General features: G+C 37.3%; 1 protein-coding gene across 2 annotated transcripts in view; it reads right to left on the reverse strand.

Moving 5' to 3' along the window:
• Positions 1 to 15,490, reverse strand: part of Zeb2 (zinc finger E-box binding homeobox 2) — a 125,673-nt gene that overhangs the window by 16,461 nt on the left and 93,722 nt on the right. For both annotated transcript variants that reach the window (XM_034496442.2, XM_034496443.2), the window contains exon 4: positions 14,248 to 14,319. In XM_034496442.2, coding sequence (XP_034352333.1) covers positions 14,248 to 14,319 — 72 coding nt within the window. The remainder of the gene's footprint in view (positions 1 to 14,247; positions 14,320 to 15,490) is intronic.

Raw genomic sequence — 15,490 nt, forward strand, 5'->3', positions numbered from 1 at the left:
TGCTCAGCATTGTATAGTTAAAAGGAAATAAAATTAAGTTCACATCTGATAAAAAATAAAATAAAAAGTAATGGAGCCACACTGATAAAACTGCAGCATGATTTCTGCATGAGTTTAGCTTCTTAAGTTATGATTATTTTATGAAATAATTGTTGTGAACCAACTTCAACAATTTGTGTCAGAAGACATGACATACTTAAAATCTGTAGATACATCTCTGACATTAGTCTTGGCTTATGGATCCCAAATAAAAGGTTACACATAACATAGTGCTGGAAGAGTAACTGTTAGTTCATCTTTATGGGTGCCAAGAAAAGTGCCTTGCCATAGCACAATGCATGGCAGACACCTGATACCATGGTTCAAAAACAGTTCACTCTGATGCCACTAGATCTTTATCATATTTTCTTTGCTACAAAAAGCATGCAGGGTTCCCTATAGGAAACATCCTTGGCAAGTTGTGATGTGATAACGTTCAATCAAGTTAGTTAATTTTCTTTTTCTTTTTTTCCTTTGGTTCATATTATTATAAACTTGTAAATTTTAGATAAGAAGACTAAGAAATAGAAGCTCCCATTTATTCAACATGTGTTGATTGAAAGCCTTAACAGCAAGTCTTATTTTCCCCAGTGAAGACCAGACCTAACTTTGTCCTATAGGAAACAAGAGAAAGAAGGAAGAAAAGAAAGAAAGAAACAAAGAAAGAAACAAAGAAAGAAACAAAGAAAGAAACAAAGAAAGGGAGGGAGGGAGGAAGAAAGAAGGGAAGAAGGAAGGGAGAAGAAAAAGAAAGAAAACAAAAAAGAAAGAAAACAAGAAAAAGAAAAAGAAAGAAAAAAGAGTAAACCAAATGACACCATCTCAAAAATAAACCCATCATTTCAACGTCGACTGGGTATTATAGTGGTGGTGTTGTACAGTAGTGTGAACAAAGGTAACACAGGAATCAAATGGGTTCTAAAGATTAGAAAAGCTTTAATGGGGGAAATTTGGAATTAACTTATTCTGAAAGCTAAAACAGCAGTGTGTACACAGATGACTAGGAACATGGATATCTTGCTATCTAACTTGGAGTACAGAGTGAAAGAAAAAACTGTAGGATGTTGGAGAGCAGAGGTAGCAGAAATGGGAACATGCAGGGGGCAGTATCCTTCCTAAGGTCTTTCATTTTTATTCTAGGACCAAGAATAAGAAAAAGGAGGGGGAAGAGGAGGGGGAGAGGGAGGAAGAAGAGGAAGAAGAGGAGGAGGAGGAAGAAGAAGAGGAGGAGGAGGAGGAGGAAGAGGAGAAGGAGGAGAAGGAAGAAGAAGAAGAAGAAGAAGAAGAAGAAGAAGAAGAAGAAGAAGAAGAAGAAGAAGAAGAAGAAGAAGAAGAAGAAGAAGAAGAAGCAGCTATTAAAGGATACCAAGCAAGAAGGACAGTTGTATGGGATGAAAACACTTGTTTTTTACTGATGACTCTGGCTATAGTATGAAATGGATAGAAGAAAAGGAAGAGTAGGTTCTGCTCAGAGTTGGCGAAGGGTTGAGGCTGGGAGTATGTTCCTCTCCAAAATCCCTGAAGAGACAAAGAATAAGGAAGTGGTGGTAGAGACAAAGAATGGTGGCTGGAATTGAGAGAGATTTACAAAGTAAAATCTCTTAAGACTTGGGGAAAGATCCAGCCTGCCCAAGTGACATGCTAAAGTGTCTTCTTTATCTTTAGAATTTTCAGTCTGATAAACGGTTAGTGATATTTGCCAAAGTGGAGACACTAGAATTCTAAAGAGTTGAAATCGTGGATAAATATAAGATCAAGAAAAAAAAAAAAAAAAAAAAAAAAAAAAAAAAAAAAGAAAGAAAGAAAGAAAGAAAGAAAGAAAGAAAGAAAAAGAAAAAAAGAAAAAAAAATCAGGAGAATTTTCTTTATATTTTATGGACCACCAAACTAGGTGGTGACAGTTCCACATGCTGTGACCTCAAGTCTTTTTCTTCTCTCTCTCTACCTTCTGCTAACTTTAACATGAACAGCTGTCGGATTCCAAGGTTTGTGTTTCCTTTTAAAAAGAGTTTGGATGTGAGGTACTAGATGAGTACATTTTACCTTGAACTTTTGCTTATATCTGTTCATAGTTGGATTTAACAGCCGTCAGTTAACATCATGACTCAGCTGCTCCATTCACAAGGCCATAGATGCTTTCACAAGGATGTTGATAGAGAGGATAATGGTAATGTCACTGAACTTGCTCCACTGACTCCTTAGGGAGTATGTGGGGAACTTCCATGTTACATAAACTATTTGCCCTTTTTTTTTTTTTTTTTGCTTTTTAATGATAGGGGAAGACCAGGATCAAAATGTAAAGTAAATGGTTTTATTTGGGTTTTGTTTGTTTTTGTGAGAGGGTTTCTCTGTGTAGTCCTGGATGTCCTAGAACTCACTCTGTAGACCAGGCTGGCCTTGAATTCAGAGATCCACCTAACTCTGGCACCAAAATGCTGGGATTAAAGGTGTGTACCGCCACACCCCACTAAAGTGAATGTTTTAAAACAATGTGACTAACTTTAACAGTGGCTGACATCTTTTTCTGTACTGTGACAATTCAAAGTGATGTTACAGTTCTTTTCTGAACACATACCTATTTGAATATTTTAAAAAATTTATTCGAGGCTTTTTAGAATATTGTCCCACTTGATGACCTTAGTGTAACCCAGTAAAAGTGGATGGATGTACATTTAATATCCTAATTTTATCTTGATATTTCAGCAACTATTTGAATTATCTGGCTATCTTTGCATGAATTTTCATTTGCATATGAATGTTTCCATCAGAAATGTAATCAAATGCAAATTCAATTGGATTTGCATTAATAGTCTTTGGGTTTAAAAGGGAGAAAAATTTTGATTTTTCTGGATAGGCAAACTGAACTACATCTAGATACACTCTGGTGTTTGGAGAGGGAATCTGATGGCTCGATCAGATTTTGTCATGCTGGATTTCTGTGTGAAGTGAGGTGAGGATGAAAGGGCTTCAAGTCAATGTTCTATTTAAGGATCATCTGTGGTAATCTGTGGATCCTGAACACTGAGTATATGCCATGAAATGAGTAGTTTTAAAAGAAACATTTATGGGGTGGATGTAGAAAATAATGTGCATTTAACATTTTTTTTTTATGAAAACAAAACACAAGATATCTATCTGATAGTTCAGCTAGGGATTTAGGGTTTTACTCAATTGTCAATTAAGGTAGTAATAAGACAACGTGACTGAGTGTTTCATGGTATTCATAAATGCTTGCAGGAGTTAGACATGGCTTCAGTGAGTATCCAAAAGGGGCTTCATGAAGAAATGTCATTTAATCATTTAAATCTATTGACTTCATTAGGGCTTTCCCTCATTTATGTGGGACGGATCTGCTATCGATCATCTATCTACAGCCACTTAGAGTGGGCTAGCATGCAAACTTAAATGAGCCAACATATCCACCATGGAAAGCAATGAAAGTTTCTGTTTGGTTTTATTACAGTCTTCCTTTGCCTAGAAATAGCTCTTCATGTCCACACCACCAAGCCTTACAGTACCCAAGCAAGCTGCTATTTCCAGGATAATCCTCCTCCCATTTTCCCAATTGCTTATATGCACTTGAAACAAGCCTAATCATTAATTTGTCCAAAAGAGACCAAGAGACAGAACGAAGGCCCATGGATCCTTTCCCTATGATTTTAGGACTTTGTTCCAAAATGAGCCTCCTGGCTCAGCGCTCGCCTGCTACCCAGTGACTACAGCTGCTGCCTTGTGACTACAGCTGTAAGATGCAGAAAGAAGGGACTGATGTTCTCAACTCAGGAGAGGAGGTTTACAGTCAGAGAAGTAGGGAAAGGTAGACAAGATGGTCCCCAGCCACTCATCCAGCTGTGTGTTCTGAGGCCGAGCTACATCATCTAGTGACTGTACTCTCACCTCTTTTTACACATGTTACCTCAGAAACTTCCTCTTCTACTTTGAACTATGTCGTGTTCCATTCTCTGAAAACCAAGACTCCTTTTGCTCTCAGTCCTAGAGCAAGGAATGGGAGTGCAGTTTGCCTACTCCTGTAGGCAAGAATGAAATTTTGATTGTATTTGGAAGTTTGTATTTTTGTTTTCACAAAGATTGTATAATACTATGTAGCGGACACAGGAATGAGGTGGAGAGCTTGCTGAGAAGTTACAGAATTCCCCTCTGTGTTTTTCTAGTATAAAATCAACCTCATTTTTGTTCTTTCTGTAATCCTCCTCACTCCCTGGCTGCCTTGGAAGGACTGCCAAAACACACTGACAGAGGATATTTGCATGGTATTTATCATCAAACCATAACAAAAAATTCACAAGAAACCTCAAGTAATTTCTTCCCATATCTTCTCTAGGGATTTTGCATTTACTCCTAAAATTTACCCTAATGTCGTGCAAATATCTCAACCTTCCCTAAGGTTAGTTAAACTTTTCTCCATCCAAAAAGAGAATGTTAATTAAAAATGTTTCCTCATGGCTATATGTATTTTAATATTGGTAGATAAATTTCTAGATCCCTTCAAGTCATCAAAGACTCTCTTTTCTTTTAAAAATGTTACTCAGTCTTACTAGTCATGCTTATTAATGATACTTTCATAAATACCTTTAAGACTGTCTTGGGAAAATATTGATTTTTTTTTTAAGGTAGATAATGAATGTTAGTCTAAACTGACTTTTAAAGTAATTGCCTAAAAACAAGCAGGGTCAGCAGAACTCTAAGTGGAAAGGGACCATTGACTGGTTCAGGAACCAGTTCGTTCCCATAATTGAGTTGCTCAGAACACATTCTTGACAACACTAAAAGAGATTTTCACTTATAGTTTACAGGTCGCTGAGTTTATAATGTGACCCTGATACTGATTCTTTTTTTCTTGCTTCCTTTTGCCATTTATTTTCTGTACTTTGAACAAGAAAGCAGCTTCTCTGTTACCACTAATTTAAAATCTGGCATGTTTTCAATTTTCATTAAAAACTGAAGAGATATATTTTAATATTATTGTGAAGCCACTCTGGCAAACATTAACATAAATAAGTAACTCTTCTGGAAAAATCTAGCTTTTATTCACATTGCTATGTCAAGGCAAAGGGAACAAAAGCAGTGGTCATGTGTATAGCTCTTCACCCTTGGGGAAAAACAACTCCTTCAGTATTAATTGATGATAAGACCACAATATTTAATTTTGCACTGATTTTTGTTTTAGCTTAAAGAAGCATATGTAAAGGTATATAAATTCTCACAACTACTTTGTATAAAGTTGACCAATAAATAAATATCAGTATACATATATTGGCACCAGATATCTTAAAAATGGAAGAGAGGGGATGAACTTTTTCTCAAGGCAGAGCCACACAGCAGCTTTTCAGAGCCTCCGACTGGTATAGAGGCATGTATAAAGCCCGAGAAGGGTCGACAAGAGCAACAGAGAAGTTTCTTCTCTTGCAGAGAATTAGGCGTCTTGGTGGTCTCTCCACCTCTGCTGTTATATGGCTTTCTCTGGGGGAGCATGTTCAAATACCAAAGCATGTTTAGATTCATGCTAAAAGCTTTAGAAGAGAGAGGAGAAGAATGAATGGGAGGTGGGAATTTGTAGCAGTCTGCAAGATCAAATATTTCTCTCCACAGCAGGAAGTAGCTCAGTCCAGGATGCCATCTAATTTTAAAGTTTGATTTTGTATGAGAGGATTGTGAATATCAAGATGTAGAGGCTCACAGTAACCTTTGAATGACTTTACGCTGCAGCAGTACAAAATGATGCAGTGTATTGACTTTTAATTCCCCAGCTAAACAAAATGTGTTCATCTTTCCCTTAACCATGTAATCTAACTATCTGGAATTAGCATTGCTGTATTTAGGACAGTGACTTTGCTCAGCAGTTCATACTTTCTTTTCCTAGAAAGCCATAAAACAGTCAGTGTTTGCTTTGGATAGTCACTGGTTTTCAAGGTTTGGTCTGCATATCGGTGCCAATATACCTGGAAACTTATTTGAAATGCAAGTTGTCAGGGCCCACGACAGATTCAGCAGTCTGTGTTTTAAGAGGCTGTAGAGGAAATCTTGTCTAACTGAAGACTCTCTACTAGTAGGACTTTGTTTTCTATCTCACGAGGCACACACAGCATGGCTCTGAGTAAGATCACGGAATCACTTCACATCCACTTGCCTCCTGACTACACCTCTCCTTTGCTTGCTGGATACCATCTGCAAATGTGAATGAAACTTCAATGTTTCATAGTACATTTTTTTTTGTTTGTTTTTGTTTTTCAAGACAGGGTTTCTCCTTATAGCCCTGGCTGTCCTGGAACTGACTCTGTAGATCAGGCTGGCTTCAAACTCAGAAATCTGCCTGCCTCTGCCTCTGCCTCCCAAGTGCTGGGACTAAAGGCGTGTGCCACCACTGCCCATCTTCATAGTACATTTAATCTTTCTCTTCCACATATGTGAACTGATAAAGGTGTGGGCCGTGTGTCTTTAGTACTTACTGGGCAGTCTAGAACACATCTAGTTCTGGATAACTGAAAGATCACGTCAAACTCGGAGGAGCCTGGGACTCCCCATTTGGACTACTTATTTTGGGTTTGGTTCTTAATTTTCTCACCTGTGAAATGAACCAGCATGTACCTCCTTGGGTATCCTTAGAGTCACAGCAATCCATACGTTGAATTTATTGCCATAATCAATTTGTTATCTATCCCCTAGGTAAGTCTAGAGAGTTTCATCTGTATTCTTTTCAATTAAAAAGTCAAAACAACACAGATTTCTGGTGGGAGAACCACACACGGCGATTAAGAAAAAATATTTTGGAGGTGCCTGGAAACCACAGGCGGTATGGGAAGGAAAACAGTGCTTATTAAATATTTGTTGAATGAGTGAAGGAGGCATGCGAGAAGAGGCTAGGAGTGGTCCTTATTTCTTGTGGGACCTCTGGCTGTGAAGTGGAGATTGCTGCTCCTAACCGCAGACAAGCTAATAAAACCCCAGCACTCAGAAGCCAGGAAGTGCAGACATTTTTCAGGTGCACACCTGTGATGGTCTGTCCCTGACTGTTTATGTCTGTCCTGTCCTGTGATTGTCCCTGTTAATGTCCATCCTGTCCAGTGTTCCTACTCTTCTTAAATTTTTTTTTGCCATTGATTTTTTTTTAAAGTAGGAAATTTACTAATAAATATCAAACTCACAATTTTTATGACAGATGTCTGACTGAATGACAAAAACTCTCTGGCCTTGAAAAACGTGACTGAGACAAACTAGAGGAAAATTACTAGCTTCACAGTAGCACAGTAATAGAGTACTGTGTGTCCTCCTTTGGGGCACTTGGGTACTGAGTTCTCCACTCCTGCATGTTTGCTAACACTTCACATTCTCTCACCTTATGCTAGGAGATACCTGATGTTAAAACTTGCATGGCCTCTGATCTTATTTTTAAAAGCTTAAAAATTTCAAACCTTTAATTAAAATCCCTTGTAGAAGAACTAAGAGGATGTGGGAGCTATTAAACCACAAAGAAAATAAAGCCTTATCTTAACCCAGTCAGAGGAGTCATGCTACTGTCTTGTTGGCTCAGATGAGATTTCCACTGAATGTCTGGATTATTACTGAGGATTCATTTGCTATGAGAACACTGGTTCTGTATATCTGGAGTGAACTGGTATCTTGGGGGCAGGGGGGGTAGAAATCCCTTATATGATTCAACAGTATTCATCCTTTATACTCATACTCTGTTGTTTGCATTCTCTGTTGAAATGCTATCAAGAGATGAATTGTAGGACCAAGGGGAAAAAAAAACTATAGAGTACCTTGTTTATAATTCTTAAAATGATCAAGAATGAAAGCCAAAGACAGGGCAGTGTAGGGACCAATTGCAGGGAGTGTTGCACCATGTAAGGTGAGCAGAAGAGAGCTGGGCCCTACCTGACTTCCATTTCCATGTTTATTTTTTTAATCTGTGCTTCCCAAGGCAATTTCATGAGGAGAAAGGGTGAGAGTAGGGAAGCCCAAAATTTCTAGCCTAATTTTTTCATTTAACAAGCTGATGCCACCAAGATGTAGTGAGGCTAACAATTCACACAGTTACAAAAGAAGTTTCTAGAAGGCCTGGAGGCAGACATCACATTTCTGGACTCTTGGCCCATTGTTCTTTCAACTACACCACAGTTGATTCAACATGGGAGAAAAAGACTCCATCTCTATAGTTTTTGTTTATCATGCTTGATTTAATAACATTTGAAAAAGACCTATATGCTGAAAAGATCACAAGGACACGAATATTTCTAAATGCCACATTATTACACTATAAAGTTAGTATGAAAAAAAGCCAATTAAAATGCCAGTGTTGGTGGCATATGATATTAAATGATTCCTTCCCTTTATGTCTAGACTTATTTTGTAAATTTAAATTTACTTATTTGCTGAAAGTGTCCCTACTTTCATGAATCATAATTTTTTATCCTTTCTTTGCTCTGCCTCTCTTTCCTTTTACCTCTGTTTTTATGGTTATCCAGATTGAGTTACTGCATGTCATCATGGCTAACTTTGGTTGGTTGTCAACTTGACACACATGGGAAGAAGAAAACTCAGTTGAAGGATTGACTTCAGATTGACCCATGGGCATGTTTGTGGGGCATTTCCTAAATTGCTAATTCCTGTAAGATGACCAAGCCCACCATGGGCAGCACCATCCCCAGGCAAGAGAGCTTGCACTGTATAAGAAAGGAAGTTGAATGTGAGCCTGAAAACAAGCCAGTAAACAGCATTCCTCTGTTGGTTTCTGCTTCAAGCTCCTGCCTTGGTCGCCTTGGCTTCTCTCAGTGGTGAACTATGACATGTAAGCTAAATAAATATTTTTCCTCCAAGTTGCTTTTAGTTGTGTTGTTTAATCATAGCAACAGAAAGCAAACCAGGACAACGGGGAGAAGGAAGAATTCTTCAGATTCTGTCCTAGAGATGCTTAACCTTTCTATTTAATATATAAGGGCTGTATTTTCCTAATTTCAGTATTTCATATTTTAACCAAGTTTTAAATGTACTCAATAAATGATAACTCTGGGAAGCATCTTGCAAAGATAAATTATATGAGTGATTATTTTATTGGATATTCTGAGTGCATAGTAAAGAAAATATGTCTTAAAATGAACATAGCGTATGAGACCAAAAAGGAACTTCATTCACGCTTTTGCTTTCTTATTTCACAAACTACTTGTTTTCCCCCCACATGCTTAATGACATCCTCCTACACGTGCTCCACTTCTTCAGATTAAATGAAATTGTGTCAGCCCTTGGTAATATCCCATCCCTCATAGGCTTTCCCATCAGAGCCCTGCCTGCTTGCATCTTTCTCGATTACACAGAGCAAAGAGGCTGTGTCAAACTACTTCTTAATTCACACTGTTGATCCAAACCACTGTTCCCTGTTTTACAAGCTCATTCATCATTAACTTATTCTCTAACTCAGGATATGGCCTGCTTATATGACCAGCACTACATAAAGTACTATGCATGTTGAGGGGACTTTGAAGAAAAACAAACTTAGTATCTACCCTCAGAGTCTCCACTCTATAAAGCTTCTGAAGCCTCCACTCTATAAAGTTTGTGTTTTTCAGATGAAGTCTTGAACTCATTGTGTAGCACAGGCTGGCCTCACACTCACCATCCTTTGGCTTCCAAATGCTAGTTAGAGATGTGTTCTGCCATGCCTGGTTATAGTTATAACTGTCTATATAGTTCAAGTAAAATGACATATGTCCTATGACTATATTTTGTCCAGGCTGCCATGGATTAAAAGGTAGTAGTCCTTCCAGGCATGGTAGTGTACACCTTTAATCCCAGCACTCAGGAGGCAGAAGTACTCAGATCTCTGTGTGTTCAAGGCCAGTCTAGTCACAGTGAGTTCCAGGAGAGCCAGAGGCACATATAGAGACCCTGCTCAAAAAATCACTATAACAAACAAGCAAACAAACAGGTAGTCAATAGTCCATGCCTAATTGTGTTTAACACCCTGCCCCTCAGTCTTGGTACTTCACTAAGCTCCAGACAGTCCAGTCTCTCAGAACCAGAACCAGGAATGTGTGCTTTCATTCCCCATCTCCATCATTCAGTTTCTCATTTTTTGGAACAGGTACTTCACTGATAACCAAGCACAGACAGATCCCTCAGTCTGCTCTGGGCACTTAGTTCACCTTGGAGCTTTTCTTTTCATTCTTACACCATTCTTACCTTACCATACTAAGGGGTATTTCTTTCTTATCTATGTATTTGCTACAGTACCAAACACATGTAAAGACACTTAAATATTATTTGTATATTTAATCTCAGGCTATGTTTTCAAAACAGAATATTCTTTTTTGACGATGACTGAATTTATACACTGTCCACAGCAATTACTCTCCATTTCTACTTGGCTTTCATCTGTATTCCTACTTATATGATGGTAACTGAAGATCTCTTTTTTCCTATCCACTTCAAAAGTACAAGCTATATGACCGAGATCCCTGGTGCACCTTTAATTTGGATAATTCATTTCGAGTATCATTTTCCTCTCTGATCACACTACTAACTAAAAAAACAACTGCTACCATAGTTACCATCGGGTTCTTCTGAGAACTTCCTCAGCCTCCTCTCGTGTGTCCAGCCCTTGCATTATTCTCTTTGCACACAGGCATGTCAGGAAGCTTTTCTCCTGAAGAACTTGCCTGGAAATCTTCAGGTCATCCCTCTACTGCTCCTGCTCTAATATATAATCCCAATTCTCTGTCAAAAAACTCTGCAGTAGACAACACTTTGCCCTTGGACTTTACATACAGACTTGCTGTGCTTCAAATGAACCAATGTAATACATACATGTATTATTAGTAGTAAAAAGAGTAACTCTGTTTAGCAATGGATAAATATTTGCCTTAATATTGGGTTAAATATTTGGCCCACATTTCTCATCCATGTGTCTTTTCTTTTACTCATCTGATTACTCTGTATTCATTGCTTCTTCTGTGATGCTGAACAAAATACCTTTACACTTAGTAAGGTCTCGATAAATGACTACAGGCTTACAGAGCTAATGAAAAAACAATTATTTATTTGCAAACTTTGTCTCCCTCCCCCCCCCATTGCCCTATAAAATTTTATGTTCCTTAAGGGCACATATTAAATATTCCATTTCTTTAAAGCTTGCTCTCCCTCAGTTTAAATTCTGTCTGCTTAAGATGAATAACAGAAGAAAAGAGTGCTTGTTTATTGATGACTATCAAGGCTGAAGAAAAAAAATAAATCCTGATGTTACTTGTGAAATAACAAAAAGATATTTGACAACTTTATCATTACTACATATAAATACTATTAAATCTTCCTCATCTATAATTAACTTAAGGTGCTGGTTAAGGATGAGGTGTGAAGACTTATTGGGTATATGCAGGTAGTTACTAATAGCCTTCTAAACTTGCTTTCATTACTTGAACCTCAAATGCTACAGCAGAACGATGGACAGAATTGTTGAACTTGATGTGGAATGTTCCAGAATGTCAAAGGTTTTCAAAATTGTCTCATCAATGGCTGGGGATCTGGCTCAGTCAGTAAAGTGCTTATAATGCAAACAGAGTCCTGAGTTTGATTCCCAGAACCAATATAAAAATTCTGGGATAGGCAGGCCTGATGGCACACTTTTAATCCCAGCACTGGTGAGGCTCAGGCAAGTGCATCTCTATGAGCTACTCTCATGCCTCCTCCTGCCCGTAAGTTTTAATTAAAAACGAGAAGAAACACACTCCACTCCTCCATATACACATACACTTCCTTGTATATATAACTTGTTTATGAAAATACTGTCTGAAGACTGGTTCAAGATCTTCCAAAGATCAGAAGATCCAGAAATAACAAGCATCGACATATACACGTACACACACACACCCTCTTGGGCTACTTTACCTATACCATTCAGTTATTAAGAGGCCTTCTTAAAAATTCCCCACTTCACCGCCTATGACAAACTTATTTTAAAAATCACTTTCATGGCTGCATAGTCTACATGGCCAGAGTCTGATTTTCCTGAGACATCATGGTGGTACAACATGACCCAACTTCTTTCTTCTTTTGCTTTCTTTATATTTTCTAACAGTTGTCTTCAGTTTACAACTTTATTTCCCATAAATTCCCTTTAGTTTAAATCTCTCCACCCATTATCCTCTACCTAGATAGTATTTTTTTCTCTTTAGATTATATATTTCACTTCCTTGCCTGTCCCTTCCAGACAACTGAAAATGTACTTAGTTCAAATTCAACTTCCATCATAAAACCTATACAAATTCCCACTTTGCAGGATCTTGTCTATTTCTGTAATTCAAATAATTATGGCTCCTCCCATTTGATTTATTGCATTTTCACTTACTGTTTATCATTTTTCACTTGAATTCGGCATTCCTCCCAAATTAAATAATAATCCTGGCTTAGTCTTCCTGACCCATCTTCTTCTATACATGCACACAACAAGGACTATATTGAAAACACTCCATGAACATGTATTGATTTTATTTATTGACTGAATACATATGAAGCCTAAGAAACACTGAGTGTTAGGAGAAAAGGGATCTTAAAGCCTGGTGAAAGGGTGTTCCATATTGATTAGTAAACCTCCTGGATCTGAGTAATTTTTGTTAACCTCACGTTAGACTCAGGTATATACAATGGATGCTAAATTGTCACCTTGTCACACTTTCAGTGGTCAGGAAGGAAATGAAATCAGCTTTTATGATTGCTTAAAGCTGAGACAACTTTTTTTTTTTTTTTTTTTTTTTTTAAAGAAAACTGAGGCCATTTTGAAAGCTCACAAACTGGAAGTTTTTGGAGAGTCCTTAATTCAGGGTATATTATTATTATATTTTACATAAAATCATTTGGCTTTTGTTTCTAATCTTATAGAAACAGTATCCCAGTAACATAGAATATTAAAACTAAGGGTATTCTGAGCAGACAACTAGTTCAACATATGCATTTTACAGATATGAAAACTGAGTTCCCAAGGGGATAATTGATTTGCCTAAGGTTGCAATCTAGGTATTGTTGAAGCTGCATCTAGAAATTAGAATTATCAATGCTCTGGCCTGTGATTTCTCTAGAACCAGATGGTTGTATACTTTCAGTTTTCTACTCAATTTGATATTATTCAAGTGAATAAATACAGGACTTTAAAAAAAAAATTGTTTCACTTACTTTACACCCAATATAGTGAACCCATATCTCTTAAGCTATTAATAAGAGTATATACAGACAGCATGAGTATATTGTGATGCACAGTGACGTAAGGGAAATGTGAATGTCATCTTAATTAAATACACTTCTGAAGCTACATAAAAGTGCACACATTTTTCATTGGCACATTGAATGGAGACAGTTATGTGATTTTCGTTCTTGTTTTATTTTAGGCAATGACTTTGTACTGGGAACTGTGCTAGCATTTGTACTGGTGTTACAATGGTGTGGAGGACTGTTTGAGACATGAAGGTAGTGCCATATAGAAAGACATACACAGAGTGAATCTATGTCACTCTGTGCTGGGAGAAGAGATGCTATTTGGGATTTGGGGGAGAACATGGAATGTCACCCTTAACCTGTCTTCTCCAGCAGCAAAAGAACCAAATAAAACACTGCCTACTGTCTCCTGAGTGGTTATTCATCAGTTTTATTTTTTAAAGTGAATTTTTAATTTTTGTCTAAAAGTCTGTCTGAGAAATATTTTTCGATGCCTCTAGTAGATGCAGAGATTTAAAACTGAAGAGAGAATTTGAGAGAAGTTAAATGATTAAGTTTTATAAAAAAATGCTTATGGAAATTTGGATTTGGGAAAGATATTTTGCAATGTGTATAACATCATATCACTTGCATTTTCAATGACAGATATTAAGTAGTAGCTAAGACCAGCATATTATATTATGAGATAAAAATTATTTTTAAAGTAAAAGTTAAAGGTAGAGAGTCATACGATTCGTGCTGTAAGAGAGTCCATTCCTAACGTTCAATATTCCTGAGCTTTAGAGGTAAGTTAGGTATAAGAATAGAAGACAATTTTGCTTAATAAAATAAGAGATACAGTAAATTAAAAATTAAAACAAAACTAGACCTGTGAAGCCTAACTTCTTGTTAATCATGGAGGAGCAAATGGATGGGTCTGTGTTTTTATCAGATTCAGGAAACCCCCATGACACCGAACAAACATGATGTTGCTATGTAAACATAACTTACCTGTACCATTGTTAATTGTGGTCTGGATCGTGGCTTCTGGCCCCATAACATCATAATCTTCCTTCATTTCTTCTGTGGGGGAAAATTATCTTTAGTATTTGAAAATTATAGAAAGGCTTTCTATTCTAAGCATGCCAAACATAGGAACAAGGAGGAGTCTTTCAAGGGAAACAGAAAGGCTTGTTGTAAACCTCTAAACAATAGCTTTGTTCAGGCAACTGAATGAATTCAACAGTGCAGGCTGCACAAGAACTTATTTACTTTAAGCGTTACTGCAAGCTGTGAAAAACAGAGGTGCTTATTTGAAGCAAACGAAGGGCTTTTCTTCTGGTGGCAGTTCTAGTGACAAACAGGGGGGGAGATGTTATTTTTTCAATAAGAGTTGAGTCAAAAGTGACGAAGTATTTGAACTTATGAAGAGACACAGTAGCTGCTGACTCGGTGTTTAGCGGCAAGCCAGAATCTCTCATGTTGCTTTCATGGTCTTTCTGCTTGGTATAGCTATGATGGAGTTAGTACAGGCAGGCGTTCCTTTAAAAAAATCCCCAATTCTACATGTCACAACTCGGAATGCTTAGGTTTTACAAACTAACATCTCAGATGTATTAAAAATAACCATTGGCTGTTTTACATAAATTTCTAAAGTCTATTTCTCGTAACCCCCCCATTTCTAGAAATAGCTTTTTGTTTTGAGCATTTATGTCTCCACAGGCAATCATACTCATCTCCTGATGAGAAAATATAGAGAAAACAGTAGCTCAATGTTTTAATTAAGATGAAAATATGTAATGTTGAAGGTGGAAATTCATGAATGATTAAAGGCCATTTTTGAAAATGGTAATACTCTCAAATAAGGGAGAGAAATGAGAATTTTCTCTGTGCACTATATTATAGAATATGTGGGAAGGCACAGCAAGGCAGGCTGCCAGTTAAAAATATTTCAAATAAACAAACAACATGGACTTTCAGAAACTGTAGCCGTACAGTACAATACTAATGAGTGCAGACCATGATCCAAGGCAAGGTTTTCTGTACTGTAATCCTTTCACTTAGAACATAAGGAATTGTGAGTTGAACTCTCAGATGTATCCTGATCATCCTTTGTTTATCACATAATACACTGCTGTGGTGGAAAAACAGTTGCTAGAAAACGTTAAGGCAAAATTGAATCTATCTGTATGTGGAATTGAAGCTGAAAAAGCATGTTCCTATCAGACACATATGTGCACGTGCACACACACAC

Source organism: Arvicanthis niloticus, chromosome 2 (assembly GCF_011762505.2).
Source record: "Arvicanthis niloticus isolate mArvNil1 chromosome 2, mArvNil1.pat.X, whole genome shotgun sequence".
Lineage (NCBI taxonomy): Eukaryota > Metazoa > Chordata > Mammalia > Rodentia > Muridae > Arvicanthis > Arvicanthis niloticus.